We start from the raw sequence: 19,558 nt of genomic DNA on the forward strand, positions 1-19,558 counted from the left end.
TAATGAAATGGAATTATTATCATTCTGAACCTAAACCTAAACGACTTCTTTATTATTATTATTATATATATACCAGTTTTAATTAATTTTTTTATAATATTGTAATATTTTGTTGTGATTTTATTTTAAGAAATATTTAGGTGATATACATATATTTCAAATTTATATCATTTTATTATCGTTCCTACTTTTATATATTTAAATTTTGATATATTTTATCAAAAATTAAAATCCATTTAGCCTTGCTTAAAATTTTAATATATATTTAACCAAGTAGCGTTATATAACACTAAAATGTAAGGCATGTCTATTTGACAATTTCCCAAACTGAATATCTATAATCATTAGTCCAGTGGGCTTTTGAGGTTATGTTCTATTACTGGGCCAGTCTGAACCTAATTTACAACCAAAGGTCACTTGCTTTTAGCAATCTAAAATTTTATTTCTGTACCAATTTGGTTTTCTTTAAGTTTTTGGATTGGTAATAATCTCAAGTGTAATTCTAGATTTTGGATTCACCAATCCAAAAAATAAAAGTCACAGCTGTTATTTTTTTAAATGATATATATATATATATGAATATATTTCAAAATATGTAATGATATTATATTATAAATCATTCTAAAATATAAATAATATTATATAATACATTCATTCACACAAACATATTATTTAAATTATTTTTATCATTGTATCCTCCCTCTGTCTTATTCAAATTACGACTTTGAAAACGGGGATATTACACTAATTAGTAACAAGTTTTTACAATAATTTTATAATTACTGTTTCTTACTTCTATCGCATTACTCGTTTCTCAACTTTGTTCTTTTTTTTCTTCTTCTTATCTCTGTCTTAAATATTCTCAACTTCACGGCGTAAAATTTATGTGCATCTCACATTTCATACTAAGTTGGAAAAACTAAGAAAACAACAAACATGTTCCAACTATCTACTATGAATGGTATCCTAAAGACAACTGTAGTTGAGAATAGCAGAAAAGAGGTTAATTGTTAACCAACTCAAAACTGTCCATATCGTTTGATGTTCTTCCAAACCTCTTCCACAACTGAGACTGAATTAAGGATTCACAAACCTCAAATGCTCATTTTTGCAGTGGCAGACCCCAAACGTTTTGAAGATGTTTTGAAATGTTTTGAAGATGCATGTGTTGTTAGGTATATATGATAGAAGGTGAGAAGGTCTTAAGGAGTGATTTTGAAGGTTTTTCATGTTCTGGTGCTTCTCATAGTGTCCCATTAAAATTGTGGTGTATAGCACTAAGTGTTTTGTGGATGAAAATGAAGGTGTTGTTGACAGCAACCATACTACTGCTACCTACAATTCACCAAACCTTATCTTCTTCATCCCTTATCTTTCCCTTCCTTCATTCTCATTAACCCTCTGGAGCCCACCACCCCATCATCATGTCCTTTTTTTTCCTTCCATTTTTGTGAAAAACTGAACTGCTTTCAATACATATATATGCCATGTTTGGATACTTTCCTTTATAAAAATATTCATAAAAAGGAAAAGTACATTGCGTTTTTAAAAACTTTAAATTAATTTATATGCAAGCTAGTTTATAAAAAGTTTTTTATATTAGTTAGTTATAATTTTTATTTTATGAATAAATTAAGTATAATTTATTTTAACTTATAAAAAATATTTTGTTTTTTTTATTGTTTTATAAATATTTATGTAAATTTGAGTTTGATATTTTCTTAAGGATATATTTATTATTTTTCAATAAATATTGTGTACTCTCATAAGTACTATTTGATATCTAGATACATTACATAAATATAAACAATCCATCACTTTTCAAATTGTTTAAACTTTAAAATTATTAATAAAACAAACTCTCAAAAAAAATTTGAAACTTGTGACCGCATCACCTTTATCTAGAAATCTTTTAACCTAAGATTTTATTGAAAGATAAAACCAGTTTACCTTGTAATTTCTTATTTCAAGGAAATTTTAACTCAAGTAGGAAAATCACTCCAAAGTTTAGAATCCTAAAATAAGATATCCAAACATCATTAAATTTTAGAATAACTTTAACCAAGTTGAGAGAAACACTATCTAATTCCAACAAAATTAATGGTCAAAGCACAATGAAAAGAACGAGACAAGAAATATCTAAAATAAAGATGAACTTACTTTATTTAAAATATAATAAAAAATACAAAATATGATTAGATTTTAAAATATATAAGGTATGAAAGTAAGATTTAAAAAAAAAAGTATGAGGGAGAAAAAAAATAGAAGAAACAATTGAGGAAAACAAAATAGAAGTTGTTACTTGAAATAAAAAAAATAATTAATGATGATAATACGTAAAAAGTTAATCACCAAATTTTAAATTATAAAATGATTTTATTAAAAGGTAAAAAAACACGTGTTCACTTTGTAGAAATTAGTAAATGACATTTATTTTTGCTATACTATTAAATAGATACATTTATTAAAGAATTTGCTATAATTTTTTTTTGAATTATTTTAATTATTATATAATAAATATGTCATTAAAATTGTATAGCCACCAAATGTCTTATAAACATATATAAAAATAATATAAATTAATTAAACAAATATAAAATATATAACTATATTTATTAGCTTATCATTATATTTATGCATGTTCAGTAAAGTATAAATACAATAAAAAAAGATCGCAAATGTTAATTTATTAGTAATTTAAAAAATTAAAGTGTTTCTAAATAAAGGACTTTGTGAAAGATAAATGTAACTTCTCTACAACTAAATCCTTTTTTATTATAATCTTTAAAATTTTATTTTAAAACTTTTAATTTTTAATTCTCAATTTATATGATTAATATCTTATCTACCAAAAAAAAGGATATTTTACATATTTTCTTGTGATTTTATTCTTTATATTTTTTATAATTATTATAATAACTAAATTTTTAATCATTTCAATTGTTTTTATATAATCATAAAAAATTAGACACAGAGATAATTACACATATATGTTTCGACTAATTTTTAAATAAAATATAAATATAATTCGTATAATTTTTATTTAAAATTTGTGAAAATTAAATATTTATTTAAAAGTTATAAAAATATGTATATATTTTAAAATTACAGGAATCATAGGTGTTATTGTAATCCTTTACAAATAATAATAATAAAAAAGTATAACTAAAAAAATTATAAATTCTCTAACGAGAATTGATGGGAATTATTGTTCATAAATTAAATTATTATTTTAATATAAGTCATATATTAGTGGTTACTTAAATTTAAAGAAAATTGTTAACAACTTTCTTAAATTTTAAGGAATTTTATACGTGTGATTCACATTAAATTAATATTTTTATTTATAAATACGTAATTTTTATTCAAAATGCTATAAGACTTACAAAAGAACTTAATGTACATAATATAATGTCTATACTAATATTCATCTTCAAGTTTAACTTTAAATAAATAAAAAAGTAAAAGGCTATAAAGTTTCTTTTAATTAAAACCAAACTATAACATAATTATATTTATAAAATAATAAGATTTTTTTAAAAAAATATCTTTTAGTTAAAACAGTAGTTTAATTTGTAGGTAAAACCAGTGGCTAAAAAAAATCTATTTTGGCGATTTCTAAGTTTGAATTCTACCACTACAGATAAAGAAAATATAAGTTATGTTTAATTATTTTCTATCAGTCCAGTAAATGTCAACTAGCTGTGTAATTTTTTTTAAAATGTTGAGATTTTACCATCATATTTTGAAAATTTTCATACATAAAAATACCTATATTTATTTTAAAGTATTTGTATTATTTTTGTTTATTCTGTGTTAATTAACTAACAAGTGTATATACTCTCTTTGTATATGCTACCATATGAATTCCAAACAAAAGTTAATGCATATGATTTTCTATAATCAACCACACAATACAACACATACACATACACATCTATTTTTTAAACAATTTAAACAAAATATATACTACACTACTGTTAAATATTAAAAAATATCCATCAAACAAAGAACAAGGGCTACAAAAGATTATAATTTTCAATAAACTCTGACTAATAATGATAAAGAATGTGTTGCTATAATATTAACCCATTCAAATAGATTTTTTTTTATATAAACATGAATCTTATGAAAAATCTTACAAATAAATAATATTGTATTTAACAAGAACAGTTACTATTTAACAAAGTGACTACAACCATTTATTCTCTGAATAGGAGTGACCTACCTTAGAAAATCACAGTAACACGGAAAAGAGAAAATTAAGATAAAAACTTTGACAGTGAGAAAACAGAACCAAATTTATTAGCGTAACGGTCGTATAGATAGGACACAACTACAAGCAACAGCATGGGCGTGATGGAGGGAGAGAAGGTGGTCAAATAGAAATGCCACGTGTCGGGGAGTACAATATAGTTGAAACACTGGAATATCCCTCTTGGAAAAAAACCAACCACAATTCCCATAATACCCTCTGAGTTCTTCTCTTCCTTCTTTGTCTTCCCCTCCCATTGATTCACAACACATGGCACAGAAACAGAAGAAGAGAAGAGAAAGGTCACTCGGTAGCAGCAGCAGCAGCAGAGCAGCTTCAACCCTGTCTCTCTCTTTCTCTGCTCCATCACCCATTTTTTCTCCCATTAAAAGGGACCCAACCATATACTCTAACCCCTCCCCAAGAGTTTAAAGCCTTTTCTTTTTTTGTTTTTGTTTTGTTTTCTCTCTGGGTACTCTCACTCACCCCTCCAGTGAACCCACCTGGCCCCACCCACCAAGACCTTCGTCACATACACACGTAAACACACAAACCTCGTCACACTCCTAGTTATTGCACAGTCCCTTGAATGCGCTTTAACATTTGTGTTTTTTTCTCCCTTTCCCTCGTTTTGCTGGGCATTGTTTGACTTCATTTTCAGTGCACCTCTCACTACGCTGTCTCTCTCTCTTCTATTCTCGCGGTGACGTTTCACTCTCTCAAGAACTTGATCCCTTTTCATTTGTGGTAGTTTTTTTTTTTTGAATTGATGATTGTTTGCAGGTGTTGGTGATGTGGAATGGTATGAGTTAGGAGGTGGTGTTTTGTGTTAGGGTTTTTCCTAGTCCAATTTGCGTTGGCAGAGGAACTAGCCGTGGTAGGTTTGAGAATGTCTGGTGGGGAGGTAGGTGGTGGGAGTGTTTTTGTGGCTTGGGAGGAGCAGGTGATATGCCAGGAGCGTGGTAACCGAGTGATTCACTTCTATTTGAAGGATGCGTTGGGGAATTCAGTGCTGGCGGTTGTGGGGACCGAGAGGAGTGTGAGACACATGATGTATGTTGTCCCTGACCATTTCTTGCAGGCCTATGGATCCACTCAGCCCATCAATGCTTGCAAATGGAGGGCGAGGCGAGAGGTTGTTGATTGGCTTACTTGTTTGGTCTCCCGGTCACACCATGCAGGTAGTTTGGCTCTTGAGACTGTTCTGGGGTGATCTGTTTGGTTTTATGAAATGTCATTGTGAAAGCATATGCTGAATGTTACTTACCACTGTGTGTTTGATTTTTTGTCCTGTGGAATTTTACCATGGAGATTGTTTGTTTTGTTGTCCCCCTAATGTTTTGAAAAAAATGGTTTGTGATTGTTGTTTGTTATTTCAGCTACAACAATAAGGTTTTTGGGAACACCATGACAGCATTTGGGGCTGCATTTGTTTGGAATTTTCTGCAATATTAACTGTTACTGCAGTTTGAAACCTTCCCAGTCTGATGGCAGGCTTGGTTGTTGGTAGTAAACTATTCGTCATGCACTAACGCCTGAAAGCTATAAGACTCGTGCTGATTAATTGCATGGTGGCTTGGTTGTTGTTAGTTGTAGTAGGTCATAAACTGGTGTCTTGTACCGATACTAGAAAGCGACAAAACTTGTTCTGATTAATCAAGAAATAGCTTGGTTGTATTCAGTTATCAGTTATAAAACAAGTATTTTGTATCAACGCAGCCACGAGGCTTATTCTGTTTTGCGCAACTTTATATCATGAGTTAATCTATTAAAGGAATTTGGTAAAACTTGTGCTATATTGTGCTGATTAATTGCATAATGGCTTGGTTGTTGTTAGTTATAGCAGTTTCATAAACATGTGTCTTGCACAGACACCAGAATGCGACAAAAACTTGTTTTGATTAATGAAGAAATAGCTTGGTTCTTTTGAGTTATAGATTATAGATATACTAGTGTCTTGTATCGATGCTGAAAAGCTACAAGACTTGTTCTGATTCGTGCAACGCCGCATCATGAGTTAATCTATTAAAGGAATTTGGTAAAGCCTGTGCTACACTGTGCTGATTAATTGTATACTGCCTTGGTTGTTGTTAGTTGTCGTAGTTCATAAACCATAAACTGATGTCTTGCACTGACACCAGAATGCGACAAAAGTTATTCTTGATTAATCAATAAATAACTTGGTTGTTTTTAGTTGTCAGTTATGAATTTATCAGTGTCTTGTATTGACACTGAAAAGCTACAAGGCTTGTTCTGACTAATCGTACAACTATGCTTCCTGTTAGTTTATCTATGAATTTGGTCAAATAAATCTATGCTCCGAGTTATATAGGTTATGTATTCTTGCTTGCATGGCCACGTCGACTGGCTCACTGTTGATTGTGGATGCGTGTGCTGGAAGTTACTGTGTATGGTTTTTGGCTCATGGAATTTGAACACGAAGATTTTTATTGGCACCTAATGGGATAAGGCTTGGTCGTCATTACTTGTCACCTATAACTGCTTGTCCTGTATTTTTTCTCTAGAAAATTCACTTTCTGTAAGTTTATATTTTCAAGGAATTTGGTCAACTCCTGTTATTCTTCCCTTGCATGACCACTTACATAAATGTTATTTACACGCCTTATTTGTTGGATGTTTTCTTTGGATTTATTGAGGATCACAATAATAGGTGAATTTATTTTGGAAATCAGATATTTTTTATGATTTGTTCAAATTGAGTAAATTGGTTTATTTTAAAATAACTTTGACTGCCAGGTCAAATATTTCATTTGTATTACTTAAATGCAAATTTAATGGAATTTATATGTTGTTTTTTCCTATTAAGTTGCTAAGGATGACTAATAATAACCGTGTTAACATCTGTCATTGTTGTTTCCATGTTGAGTGAATAAATGTGAGAGTAGTCGTGATTGGTTTGTTATTCTAGTTTGTCGCCGTCTGTCATTTTGCTTATGTAATTAATACAAAAGCAATCAAATGATCATTCTCCTTCCTTTCTTGCAAAAGAGTTATCAGGTATTGTAATTATTACATTTATGATATTACATTATAGTTGCACTTATGGTTAGAAACAACATTGTTTTAGAGACTTAATCTGGCCTTACGGCTTGAATGATATTTTATGAAGATTGAGTGGAAGAGCAAGTTACATCACATCATTGTTTTCTTCCATTATGAAGCAAGGCAGAAAAAAGAAAACATGAACCTTGTGAGTTGTGACAGATTGAGGAAGATATAGCTTATAATAATAAAAGAATTAGGATTTTAGATGACCACTATTTTGATCTTAAACACCAGGCATAAACTTATACTATAGTAGTATATATGCTGAAAATAAAGAAAAATTATTTAAAATTAAGAAGTCATTGTTGCTTCATCATTTTTTAAGATATTGAAGATAGAATTGATTGGAAGATCTTAGAAAGAGGATTTTGGCCTAACTCAATCTCACAAAATAGTTGTAAAATGAGGTTTGCAACTATCTATAAACTATAATAATTCAATCATATCTTTAGTTAATGTGGGATCTCTCACACATGCCTTCATGTCGAAGATTGCAAATCTCAAACTTGACATGATAGATCCAACAAATCTTGTTAGGATAGACTTTGGTACCATTCTAAATAATGGATTTAGGCCTAACTTAATCCTACATAACCAATTTGGAAGGTGGGGTTTGCACCATTTTTTATAGTATTTAATTTGATCTATCTCTAATGTATAAGATCTCTATAAAAAAGAAGTAGAAATAAGATTGAAATGGTAGCAGACAGGTCAACTAATGGTTTCCAAAAAAGGACAACTCCAATTATAGTCACATCAGAGGTAAAAGGATGTTGTGATTGTAGGAGAGCAAATAAAACCCAGGGGACACGACAGTTGCTAGCAAAAATTGTTTGGAGAGCGCAATGGTTGTCGAAGACCAAGCTTGAAGGACACAATGAATTCCGAAGAGCAAAAAAGTGTTAGAGTGTGCAACAATTACTCACATAGCACAATGACTATCGAATATTAGAGAGAGAAATAAACGCTCAGAGAGCCATTGCAAAGCAATTATAGTGGTGGTGGTCTTCAACCACAAAATGCTCGCCAAAAGGTCTTCAATGGTGAACAACGAAAAACAACGGAAAAAAAGGACAAAAATCGAAAATCATACATGAGCTATAAAAATTTACATTTATGAGCAATGAGACTAGAGAAAAGTACGAATTAGGGTTCCCTTCTCGTTAGGAACTTGATACCATGTTGAGAAGAGATAAATGGAGAAGGCATATGATGAATTCTTTGTGTTCAGACCACAACACAACTATTGAATTTATATAGGAGAAAAATACAAAATATTTAGTTACCCCATTTTCGGCTTCTAACATAAATATAGAATAGAATCAATCTAATTGATCCTATTATCTGTATTAAGGTGAAATCAAATGCTGATATGTGAGTGAAGTTATCAAAGGGAAAAGGGCTATCATCGGGTAAGTGTCAATAAGGTGAAAATCACTGTGCATGTTAGTTTTCATAATGGGTAGCAATGTGAGTCCCTCATTGACAAGAATAAACTACTAAATGTGGTACTTAAAATCTCGATGTCTCACCCTACATTATTCCTCTTTTCATTTTGAAGTCTGCCTAGCCTATATTAATTTTTCATGCCAAGAAAGATTTGATAACGTATCCATTGACCAATTGGTAAGTGTTTTTTTGGTTTTATGCGTTACCATGAAGACAATTATGGTATTGAGTTAGGTAGTTTATTGATGTCAATTGTTTCTTGAATCAATTTTAAGAACATTTTTTCCATGGCTAAATAATAATTTCTATCGATATTTTGCAAAAAGGAACCGAAGATGACCTAAAATTCAACTGAATTGAGTTGGCTGCCACCATCTTAGAATGTGTTTCTCTAACAGTTATGTTCAACTTAACTTTCATCAATGAGACAAATCTTCCTTCTCTGTTTTCAACACTGGAAAGTGTGCTTGTCTGTTTAACAAGCTTTAAATGGCAATCTGAACACTCTTAATGTGGTTATGTGATCTCTTATTCCAAATAAAATGCTTTATGTCCTTTTTATGCTAAACTAATTACTGGTTTTTCTAGATGAATCTCCTTTCTCTAATCTATTTGATACTTTTGTTGTTGGTCTTGTCCTTATTTTTCTTTCTTTTTAGCTGATTTTCTGTAGTTATGGAAAGAAGGCATTTTATGCAACCATAATCTTTCTGTCACAGGTGTACAATTGGATGATTTAGTACAAGCTGATGAATCTCTCAAGATTTTAATGCCTGGAATTAATGTCAGTAATAGAATTTTACCCGATAAAATGGTAAGGAAATGACAACCAATTAAATTCATCTCTATATTTTCCCTTCTATCTTTATGCAATTACTTAACCATGCATTTGTTTATTGTACTGCAGATTTCTAGGAAACTAAAATTCCAAAGTTCGGATATTGAATGGTCAGGCATTACTTGGTTTTGTGCTAAACAGCTGAAGCACTACTCAGGGTTTTGCAGGAATGGAACAACCATAAATGTGAGAAAAATATTTTGATTTTCATTATATCTCAATTTTTTCCTCACTAATAAAGGTATGTGTTGTTCAAGAGGTGCCTAACTCTCATATCAAGTAGTATGTGCTGTTCGCTGGGATATATAAGTGTTTGATTTCCCCCCACCCCTTGAAAAATAGCTAACTTTTGAGGATGGGTTTCCTAAGTGTTTGAGTGCTTATGAAACAGTATCAAAGTTGGTTGTCAGAACCAACAAGGAGTTGAGTGAAGTGTCGTCAAGTAAAATATCGTAGAATGAAAGTCAAGATTTTGGATTTTAGGGACGGTGACTTGGGTATTATGGGGGTGTGTAAGTCTCACATCGATTAATATGGGATGTTTGATGAGCTATTTAAGTGTTTGGATTCTCCTTTACAGATAGCAGCATTTGAGGGTGGGTTCCCCAAGTGCTTATCACCCACTTTCTTGGTACCATATACTTTTTGTGTTTTTGGAAGGGGTTTAATTTTCATGATTTTCAAGATATCACATAGAGTAATATGGGATGTGTGACCGAGTATTAAGTGTTTGGGTTCTCCTTAGGATAGTCTATGAGGTTGGGTTCCCCAAGTTATTGGGTGCTTATCACCCACTTTCTTGGTACTATCTACTTTTTCTGTTTTTGGAAGGTGTTTAATTTTTATGATTCTCAAGATATTTTTTCTAAATTTTAGGTTCATTCATTTGTATACATTATGGCTGAAGAAGAAAACCACTATCTTGGTTACTTGGAAGATATGTATGAAGACAAGAAAAGACAAAAAAAGGTGAAGGTACGTTGGTTTCATCATGGTCAGGAAGTTAAGCAGGTGATTCCACAGCTGAATCTGCAAGAGGGAGAGGTTTTCATCACACCTCATGTTCAGGTGATCAGTGCTGAGTGCGTCAATGGTCCTGCGACTGTTTTGACTCCTAAGCATTATGAGAAATACCTGGCTGCTGTGCCTCATACCTCTTTATCTGAGATACATACATGCTTTAGGCAGTTTAAAAACAATAGGCTTAAGCCCTTCACACTTACAAAGTTGCGTGGATATAGTAACCAGCCTGTTCTTTCTTGTTTAAATAGTCCTATTCTCTCCAAGAGAAAGACAAAGTGTGAAAAGTCACACACAGATGATGATGATGAGAACTTCACTCAAGATGATCCTTTAAGGTCCATCAATAAGAGGATTAGAAGTTCTAAGGATCAAATATTTGAGAAGGGTTTTTCTGGTCTGCAAGTCTATGCTCCTACCAATGAAATGACAAAATGTGGACTACAATATCCTAGTTTAAAATTAAAACTATCAAGAAAAACAGTGGGTATAAAGGTTATTGGACCAAAGCCTAAACTGTCTTTTCAGGTTGGTGCTAAGATAGAGGTTCTTTGTCAAGATAGTGGCATTAGAGGATGCTGGTTTAGATGTAAAATCTTGAGTGTGTCTCCAAGGCTGCTGAAGGTCCAGTATGATAATTTGGTTGATATAGAGGGACCACAGAACCTAGAGGTATGCAATGGCTTGTCTTTTCTTCTATTTATTTTTCTATCTATCTATCATATCTCAACATTGCTGAAATTATGTTTGTAGTAATTTTTTGACAACGAAGTCCAACCATATAAAAAATTGTCTATTGAGCCATGAAGCTAGGGAAGAGTATATGGTTCTCAGCCCGGTTGTTAACACTTTGTAGGAATGGGTCCCTGCATCTAGAGTGGCAGCTACTGATAAATTGGGTATGCGATGTTCAGGCCGCTTAACAGTCAGGCCATGCCCTCCTGAATACAATTCAGGTCGTATTTTTGAGATTGGAGCAGCAGTGGATGCCTGGTGGTGTGATGGATGGTGGGAAGGTGTCGTAACTGCAGTTAATGTCAGTGGAGATGGAATCCTGCAAGTTTATACCCCTGGTAGGATACACATTCTTTCTCTTTAATTATTGTTATATAGTTTACTGGCCCATAGATTGAGTTTGTGAATCATGTTTTGTTTGGGTTTCATATCTGACAATTTGTAATTATGATTTTCTAGGTGAAGAGAGGTTCCTAAAGGTTGAGCAGAAGAACATTCGGATTTCCCGAGACTGGATCAATAACAGATGGATTGATATACGAGGAAAGGCTGACATTTGCAGTTATTTAACTTCAAATGTCAGGTCCAGCATCGGGATGTCAGCTAATTCTGCAGTGGTAGATGGATCTTTGTCTGATTGCTCTGCTTTAGAAAGTAAATCATCATCAATTCCCAAAGTTGAAGTTGCTAAGAAGGTTGAGTCAGAATCGTTTGGTTTGGAAATCCCTGTTGATCCGGAAAATATGAAGGGAATAACTCTGAGGGAGCCACTATATGCCATTCACGAGGACAAGGATAACAACTCTGGTGGTGGCTGTGATGATGAAGCTGACAAGGCTGTGAAGACACTTCTGGCCTTAAATGAACACAAGGATAATAACTCTTGTAGAGACAGTGATGATGACACTGAGGGTGATGATAATGTCAATGGTGATGATGTTGACAATGACGAGGCCAGTGAAGAAAATTTTGATTGTTGTGAACCAAAAATTGATGCAGCAGAAGCAATACAAGTTGCATGATGAATATATGATAGAAGCTAAATGGGGAATTTTTTTCTCTCCTGATTTAACCTGAAGGTGGAATGAGCTTGTATATAAAACCATATGAAGCCCTGAGGTAGTTACATATGCAGAGGATAATGGTTTTCAAGTTTCTGACTTAAGATAATTGTAGTGTATAGTATTATAGCTTATGTTTTTGGGTTCATGAGATCAAAACTTCTATAGGCTCCATATTAGGTCATGTGGCTGGTAGATGCGCAACTGCACATATAATTTGAAACTGCATATTATAGAGTTAGCCCATGAGTAAAGTTTGTAATGGTTTTCGATAGTTTTGGCTTTTGACCATGAATCTTACAAGATTACAGAATTACAAAATCTGTCATGTCAAGACTCTTCTATATCTAATGTTGAATAGTTTAATCAAAATGTATGTTTATCTTCCAAGAAGGAATTTTATTTCTTAAACAAAGTTCATTTTTTCTGATAAAAAGAGGAAATAGGTGTATGTTCTTGGTTCAACTCAAACTATTTCGGATCAAGGTGACTTTTAATTAATTACAAAACTTGTAACTCGATCACTTCAAGATTTACAAGTTTTTCTTGTTTAGTTTTTATTTTTATTTTATTTTATTCACTCAGATACTTTATAGTCTTAATGGATTCTTCTCACTTGCTATTAATCACCTGGTAAATAATACTAGTTAGGTTATATATTTAAAATAATTCAAACTCTTAATATTACAAGTTAATCTAATTAAAACTTCAATGATTAGGTCAACTCTTTTACTGTGACAAGTTACCCTATTGAGTGGGTATTGATTTGATAAATGGAAACATCAATCGGCATTAGATGGGGAGTCCTTCAATCCATGGCACTTCAAATATTTTATAAGCCACAATTTTCTTAATAATGAGAAGATCTAAAAGTCCTTAGTCAATTTCACAGAAAAAAATCTCGAACAACATGTTTGGCTTTGTCCTGAATTTTTCTGTTTTAGACCTTTGAAAAAAATTCTAATAGCATTTCTTCTCTTTTGATATTAAATATTAACGAAAAAATATAATTACACATATTTAAAATAAAATAAAAAATTCTATAAAATTTAAGTTTGTGTTTCTTAAAATAAAATACATCTTTGAACAAAATTGCACAAATAAAAAAATGTAAAATTTAAATAATAATAATTAGATAAAAAATACTTTGAATGTCTAAATAAACTTTATAGTTATAAAATAAATCACTACAATTGAGAGAAAATAAAGTTATGCAACAGAAAAAAAATCTTCAAATAAAACAAAATTAATAATAAAAAAGAACATTGAAGATAATTTTAGTAGTTTCACTAATAAATTAATAATATTTTAATTATTTATACACATTCTCGTAACCATACCTGATTTAGAAAATTAAAGTATTATTTATATTTAAACCTATACTCAATTAATACAATTATTTTTTGTAACAAATTTAAACAATTATAATTGATAAATGTGCAACAAGCTGTAAAAACTGTTGAAGTTGAGAATTTGAAGTAAATCAATTTAATTTACACTTACATAAATTTTTTCCAGTAACCTTAATGTCATCCGCACCTCCTAGGAATGCAATCAGTTGGGTTGGGAAGGAAACATAACAAATATAAAATAGAATCATGATCCACTTGTGTGTATAGTCCATCTTTAAACTAGATCTACCTCAGTCTATTACATAAAACATAATACAGCACTGCAAAATTTCTATCATCATGTTCCAATTATTGAAGACTACAAGAGAATAATCTATTTTCAAGTTACACATAGCAACCAAAAGAGGTCTCAGGGTAAACCGATCCCCTTTTTAATGAGCATATCATACACTCTGTCAATTTTTATGGCATCCAACTTGTTGAATAATTGATGAGCGTCAGATTTTGCAGAGACAGTGCCAGCAAGTATTTGTAGTGACAGTTGCTCTTGCATTTTTAGATACATGGCTGGAGACAATCTTAACTCACAGCACAATCGTTTCTCCTGCCAATAAGAACATACAAAACAGATCTTAGAAAATTAATTAACTGAATTATTTATAATACTTAAAAGAAAAAACTGGCTAAAAACATTTACAAATATTAATAAACTTAGATAATTATTAGAATTTATATTAACTCAATTCCTGTCAGTGTGGCATACTTACAGCTTCACAAAGTAAATCTGCTCCAGAGTATCCTATCACATCCATCTCATTGACAGAACTAGAAGTAGCAGGTCCTGCAGGTCTTGCACTTGTATCCTTACCAGCTGAATCTGGAGAAGTCAATGCATTTGGAATTCCCTGATTGCTAGGGCCAACCTGAGCACTTTCTTTTGTCCTTGTCCTTCGAACATTTTCTTCAGCTTCCCTCTTTCTCTTGGATGAGATATATCTATCAGCTTCAGCCGAATTGCGACAACCAGCTATCCGGGCTTCCTGTAGCATTACGTATTAAGAGTGAGAGATAGAACCTAAATGCATGATTTGGATAAAAGTTTTTCTATTATCCACAAATGTTATTACCAAGGTACAAAAAGCAAAAGAAAGAATAAATGTGAATGTAAATAGTAATTTAACGTCATGTTTCAAACCTTAAGCTCTTGAATTTTTTTCCAACTTCTATGCTCAAAGAGCATTGTTCGAAGCAATTCATCGTGATCTTCTTTAGAATGAAAGCGCATGAATATATCATATTTTCGACATATTGCCTTCTCCTCGGGTGTTAAATCCTTCTCCAATGGATTTGGGTATAACAAATTTCTTTCAAGTATGAAATCCTTCCTCCGCTTTCTTTCATCAAGCCTGCAACCATTATAGAATAAAAAATTATATCCAAACTTTTGACGCACTGATGCATCAATTTATTTCACAAATTCCTATCCCATACAAATACTCTAGGCTACATCAACAATTCATATTAATCAAATATCAAAACATATGAGGCACAAAAAGATTTTATAATGACAATGATTTATAACTCTTTATTTTGATAATGTCTAAGAAATGTGAGTTTAATTTGGATTTGTCCAATCAATTACAGTCATATATTTATTATGTTTTAAAAATTTGTATACACTTTTAAATACATGTTTGTTATGTATCAATTATGTTATGATTTTTAAAATAAGTCTATCATCAGATCGAACAGGCATGTTATCCTATACATGCATTGTATCTATTTATCATAGATAATGTTAATAAAATAATAGTTGACCATAAATAATTCAGACAAAAAATCATAAAAATTAATTAAATTGGTTATTCACCTCTTTGAATATAAACGCAATACACGAAGTTTCAACTCTCGCTCTTCCTCAGAATCGGTATCCTTAAACTCCATTTCAGCAAGTAATTGTTCAGCATCATTATCATATTCAGGATCGAATTCTTGTCTTTTAGCATTGTAACCACTCAATTCTACTAAAGAAGGACCTTCATTTCCTGAAGAAGTTGGCTTCTTTCCTCCAAAATCTCTGTCTATCTGAGAATCTGCCAATAATAGAGACTAGGAAATTTAATACATCAGAGTGTCATTAATTTCCTCAAAAAATGATAGAAAATTAAACTACCTGAAGAAAAAGATATGAATAAGAGTAAAATGTATTATTTCAAGATGTTGGTTTTTAAATTTTTCTATGGAAGTGAAATTCAAAAGGTTAAAATTTATAAAAAGTCAATTATGACTAAGAACCAAACATAAAGATGCATACCTTCCATTTTAATGATTCCGGGACCACCTTTTCCCCTGGCATGAGATGCCTTTTGGTTAGCACCAGCTGCAGAGTGTGTGTTACCTGAGGGACCAGAATCTAACTCTGCCATATATAAACAAGATAAGGGATCCAAAGAATACGATAATGGATAAGTCAATGCACGGTTAACTAATTAGCTGTAAACTTATTTTGCTTTACCTGAATTCAGATTGGAAGACAAACGATTAGTAGAGCCAGCTTTATGTGAATCTTCAACCCTAAATCAACAAATAGACATTAAAGAATATATTATAAAGATGAAGAACGAAACATTTAAAAAAATGACAGTCTTACTTGGCTCTAGATGGAGAGAAGGGAGATTCTGCCTTTAAACTAAGATCCCCCATGGAAATTCCTGTGTCAATCACAAGTGACCAATAGATATGAAAATGTCACTAAAACACAAAAATCTATCAATCATGCAAAATAATCAAAAACCACATATGATTTGAATTTATTTTGCTTTTATCTAAAATATTTTATAGAAATATCAGAGTCATTTGGTACATTAACATTAAGACAATTTGCTGCAAGCATCCAGGTATTATTACTTGAACATACAAACTTAAGTAAAGTAGAAGTGGTAAACATACTATACAAGTGATGTTAATGAATGTAATGTTATGGATCGAGAAAAACCTTTCTTGTCTTCACCCTGCCCCTTTGCCATGGCAAGAAGTTCTTTTCTGTTTTTCCCAACAACATGAGACATGTCCTAGAAAATAAGACAGACCAGGATATAAAATACCACTGTGAAAATAATAAAAAGTATTCATTGCAGCTTCATTTGATGACCAATCATACCGGAACAGGAAAGAATGGGGAGCTCAAGTATATGTTCTTATAGTGTTCTATGCATGATTCTTTGTTTTTGGTTCCAACATGCTCGGCGACTTCTGTCCAGTTTCCCAAGCCATACATTTCAATTCCCTAAAATTAAAAAAATATATTGCTCAAAAGATAGGATATAAATAAGAGATATATTCTATGAATACATGTTTTACAGTTTCAAACCACCAGTTATCATTACTCCTAAGAAATAAATTTGAAGTACCTCAAGAAGCAAAATTTCATCATCTGCATTCCAGTCTGGGCAAATAAGAGGGAAAGACAAATTATCCTGTCAAAATAGAATCACATAACAAAATTTTCTTAAACAGCTTGGGACATTCATTTAAACATAAATTCTCACAAATCTAAATCATCTTTACACAAGGTAACAAAACAGTTTCAGAACAAAACTCCAATGAGACTTAAGTGAGTGATCCTGAAATAAAAAATCACACAACTTTCTATGTAATAAAAAATCCTTAAATTAAGAAAGCATTAAATAAAAACACGGGGAGATTAACAGTAACTGACCATAACCCTGTAAGGATGGTTGCTTTTGTGAGGTGTCACCTCAGCTCCAACAGAAAAGCACTCTATACACAAGTCAAAATCTGGGCACATGGCGCACTTAATTCTTATTTTTCCAGTTATATCTTTATTACAATAATTGCAGTGGTACAGAGCCTTTTTCCCTTCACCTGCTCCTTGGCCTAGTTCATGTGAAAACCAAAAAAAATCAAAAATCAATATTCATAAATCAACAAGGTAATCTAATGTCTAAGTAACTACTACAGCTATATTCTTTCATGTCTGAAAATTAATTAGTTTGGTTTCTTTAACCTAACAGGCATTCCACAAACCTTCCAGAAGAACCACACCAAATCACAACACAACCTTTCTTCTAGTTTCCTTTTATTGTAAATGGAAAAAGAAATTCAGGTCACACATACATAAAATCTTCAGCAAAAGACTATTGAGCACATGCATTGAGAAATAAGACTTTGTATTTGATGGACTTTGAAAACATAATTTAAAAGTTCCTTCAGTGATACACTGTAGTGACAAACCTAGTGCGCTCAACCTAAATACATCATAATATACCCATTGTCAAAATGTAGTACTAATAAATACATGGAAACAGTTGTGATTATCTCAATTTACAACAATAAATTTGTACCCTAATAAGTGAGATAGGCTATATGAATCAACATGACATCAATAGGTTATGAAGAATTTGTAACTGATCAATCATAATTATGAATTCTTCATAGCCAATTAACAACTATATTCACGGACAAATAGCACATACAATCAATTAAGTCCCACTGATGACAATTTCCATGCATATCGACGAGGAGAGAAATAGGTGTGTTCTCACGTATTTCACAATCAAACAACCCCGAGAACCTCACCTTTTAAATAAACCCAATAATTTCATAGTACATTGAAGGATCAAACTTATCCAGATACAGCCGAATAGTGCACAAAAATTACCTGCAGCTCCAGATTCAGAGTTTTCTCCACTAGCGGCATTCTTTTTTCTCCTTGATCTACAGAGCCAAAAAACCAATTAAACAGATAAAACACAAGGGAAAAGGGAAAGGAAGCAAAGAAATGTTTAGTTGAGCATCAAAGTGTAAAATAAGCATAGCATTTTACTGCATTTGTGATCAGTTATACACATTCAAGAAGACATCAAGGTTCAATTGTAATTGTCATCTTTTCTCTCACAAGGAAATTGCATTTGGACCAAGGATTAAAATAGTTAAGTACAGTCAGGTAAAAGATAAGAAAATAAATTAAAAGAGAGAAACCTCTGATTGGGATCCTCATCGGCGTGATGAAAATTCCCACGAGAACGACCCATGATTCTCCGCAAGAACTCCTAAACGAATTTAAGTTCGTTGAAGCACAAGATCACGATGGAAGAAAGGGGACAACAATTATAATTTTTTAAGATAAAAACCCTAGATTTTTGTGATTACAATTGAGATAGGAATTTTTTATAAATATGGAAACTTGTAAGATGACGCTGAGGATTTGTAAGTGGGTTTTCTGTTTGGCGCTAAAAAGCAGTGGAAAAAAAAATGAGAGAGGAAATTGTCGAAGAGAACAGCAACAAAAGATTATGTTTTAGCGCTGCAAAGGGTCAAACCAAGTTGAGTTTGATGATGCCTGTGCGGAACTCAGCTACGAGGATTCTGCTTCAACTACAACTAATATATTTATATCTAACTTAAATAATAATAAATATTGCCCCTTTTAAATATATATATATTAATAAAAGATTTGAAAATATGTGAATGTGACATCATTGTAATAACATTCTTTTGTAACCAAAATTATTTTTACTTTTAATTCATAAGATTTATATATTTATCATTAATGTAGAATACATCTAATCTATCTTAATCGAATCAATCAATTAAATAATCAAAAATTTATTTTATATTATTATCTTGATAATATATATATATATTACAGAATATAATAGAAAACTAAGTGGATGCATAAATATTAAAATATATATATCTATCAAAATATAATAATTAAATTCGATTTCAATATCATATTCTATAAATTAAAAGATAAATT

At 31.4% G+C, this 19,558-nt stretch overlaps 2 protein-coding genes across 3 annotated transcripts; one reads left to right on the forward strand and one right to left on the reverse strand.

Moving 5' to 3' along the window:
• Positions 1-4,497: 4,497 nt before the first annotated feature.
• On the forward strand, positions 4,498-12,800 carry LOC137832148 (uncharacterized). The gene is made up of 8 exons (XM_068640170.2): positions 4,498-4,795; positions 4,917-4,958; positions 5,039-5,436; positions 9,490-9,584; positions 9,678-9,794; positions 10,485-11,300; positions 11,485-11,701; positions 11,823-12,800. Exons 3-8 carry the CDS (start codon positions 5,145-5,147, stop codon positions 12,383-12,385), a joined length of 2,100 nt encoding a protein of 699 aa, XP_068496271.1. The 5' UTR covers positions 4,498-4,795; positions 4,917-4,958; positions 5,039-5,144; the 3' UTR covers positions 12,386-12,800.
• Positions 12,801-13,889: 1,089 nt separating this feature from the next.
• On the reverse strand, positions 13,890-19,201 carry ADA2B (ADA2 2B). Of its 2 annotated transcripts, none has more exons than XR_016521310.1 (13): positions 18,778-19,201; positions 18,458-18,513; positions 17,495-17,673; positions 17,187-17,252; positions 16,937-17,062; positions 16,772-16,847; positions 16,427-16,487; positions 16,292-16,350; positions 16,091-16,195; positions 15,647-15,885; positions 14,972-15,182; positions 14,544-14,816; positions 13,890-14,380 (listed from the first exon to the last, which is right to left on the reverse strand). XR_016521310.1 is itself a non-coding variant. In XM_068640171.2 (13 exons), the coding sequence occupies exons 1-13, from the start codon at positions 18,828-18,830 to the stop codon at positions 14,186-14,188; spliced, it is 1,683 nt and encodes a 560-aa protein (XP_068496272.2). In that variant the 5' UTR covers positions 18,831-19,201; the 3' UTR covers positions 13,890-14,185. The 2 variants fall into 2 exon arrangements, 1 of the variants encoding a protein (XP_068496272.2); XM_068640171.2 differs by having other exon boundaries at positions 15,647-15,869.
• Between the last annotated feature and the right edge of the window lie 357 nt (positions 19,202-19,558).

This window comes from Phaseolus vulgaris, chromosome 6 (assembly GCF_051622355.1).
Source record: "Phaseolus vulgaris cultivar YP4 chromosome 6, ASM5162235v1, whole genome shotgun sequence".
NCBI classification, from domain to species: Eukaryota; Viridiplantae; Streptophyta; class Magnoliopsida; order Fabales; family Fabaceae; genus Phaseolus; species Phaseolus vulgaris.

Bases quoted from the DNA above. Each gene is read 5' to 3' on its own strand.
- LOC137832148 (XM_068640170.2), top strand. From the start codon at position 5,145: ATGTCTGGTGGGGAGGTAGGTGGTGGGAGTGTTTTTGTGGCTTGGGAG. The intron at 5,437-9,489 runs GTAGTTTGGCTC...TTTCTGTCACAG, and splicing joins CTCCCGGTCACACCATGCAG to GTGTACAATTGGATGATTTA. The intron at 9,585-9,677 runs GTAAGGAAATGA...ATTGTACTGCAG, and splicing joins GAATTTTACCCGATAAAATG to ATTTCTAGGAAACTAAAATT.
- ADA2B (XM_068640171.2), bottom strand. From the start codon at position 18,830: ATGGGTCGTTCTCGTGGGAATTTTCATCACGCCGATGAGGATCCCAAT. The intron at 17,674-18,457 runs GTAATTTTTGTG...CACATGAACTAG, and splicing joins CTCTGAATCTGGAGCTGCAG to GCCAAGGAGCAGGTGAAGGG. The intron at 14,381-14,543 runs GTAAGTATGCCA...TCTTATTGGCAG, and splicing joins CAGATTTACTTTGTGAAGCT to GAGAAACGATTGTGCTGTGA.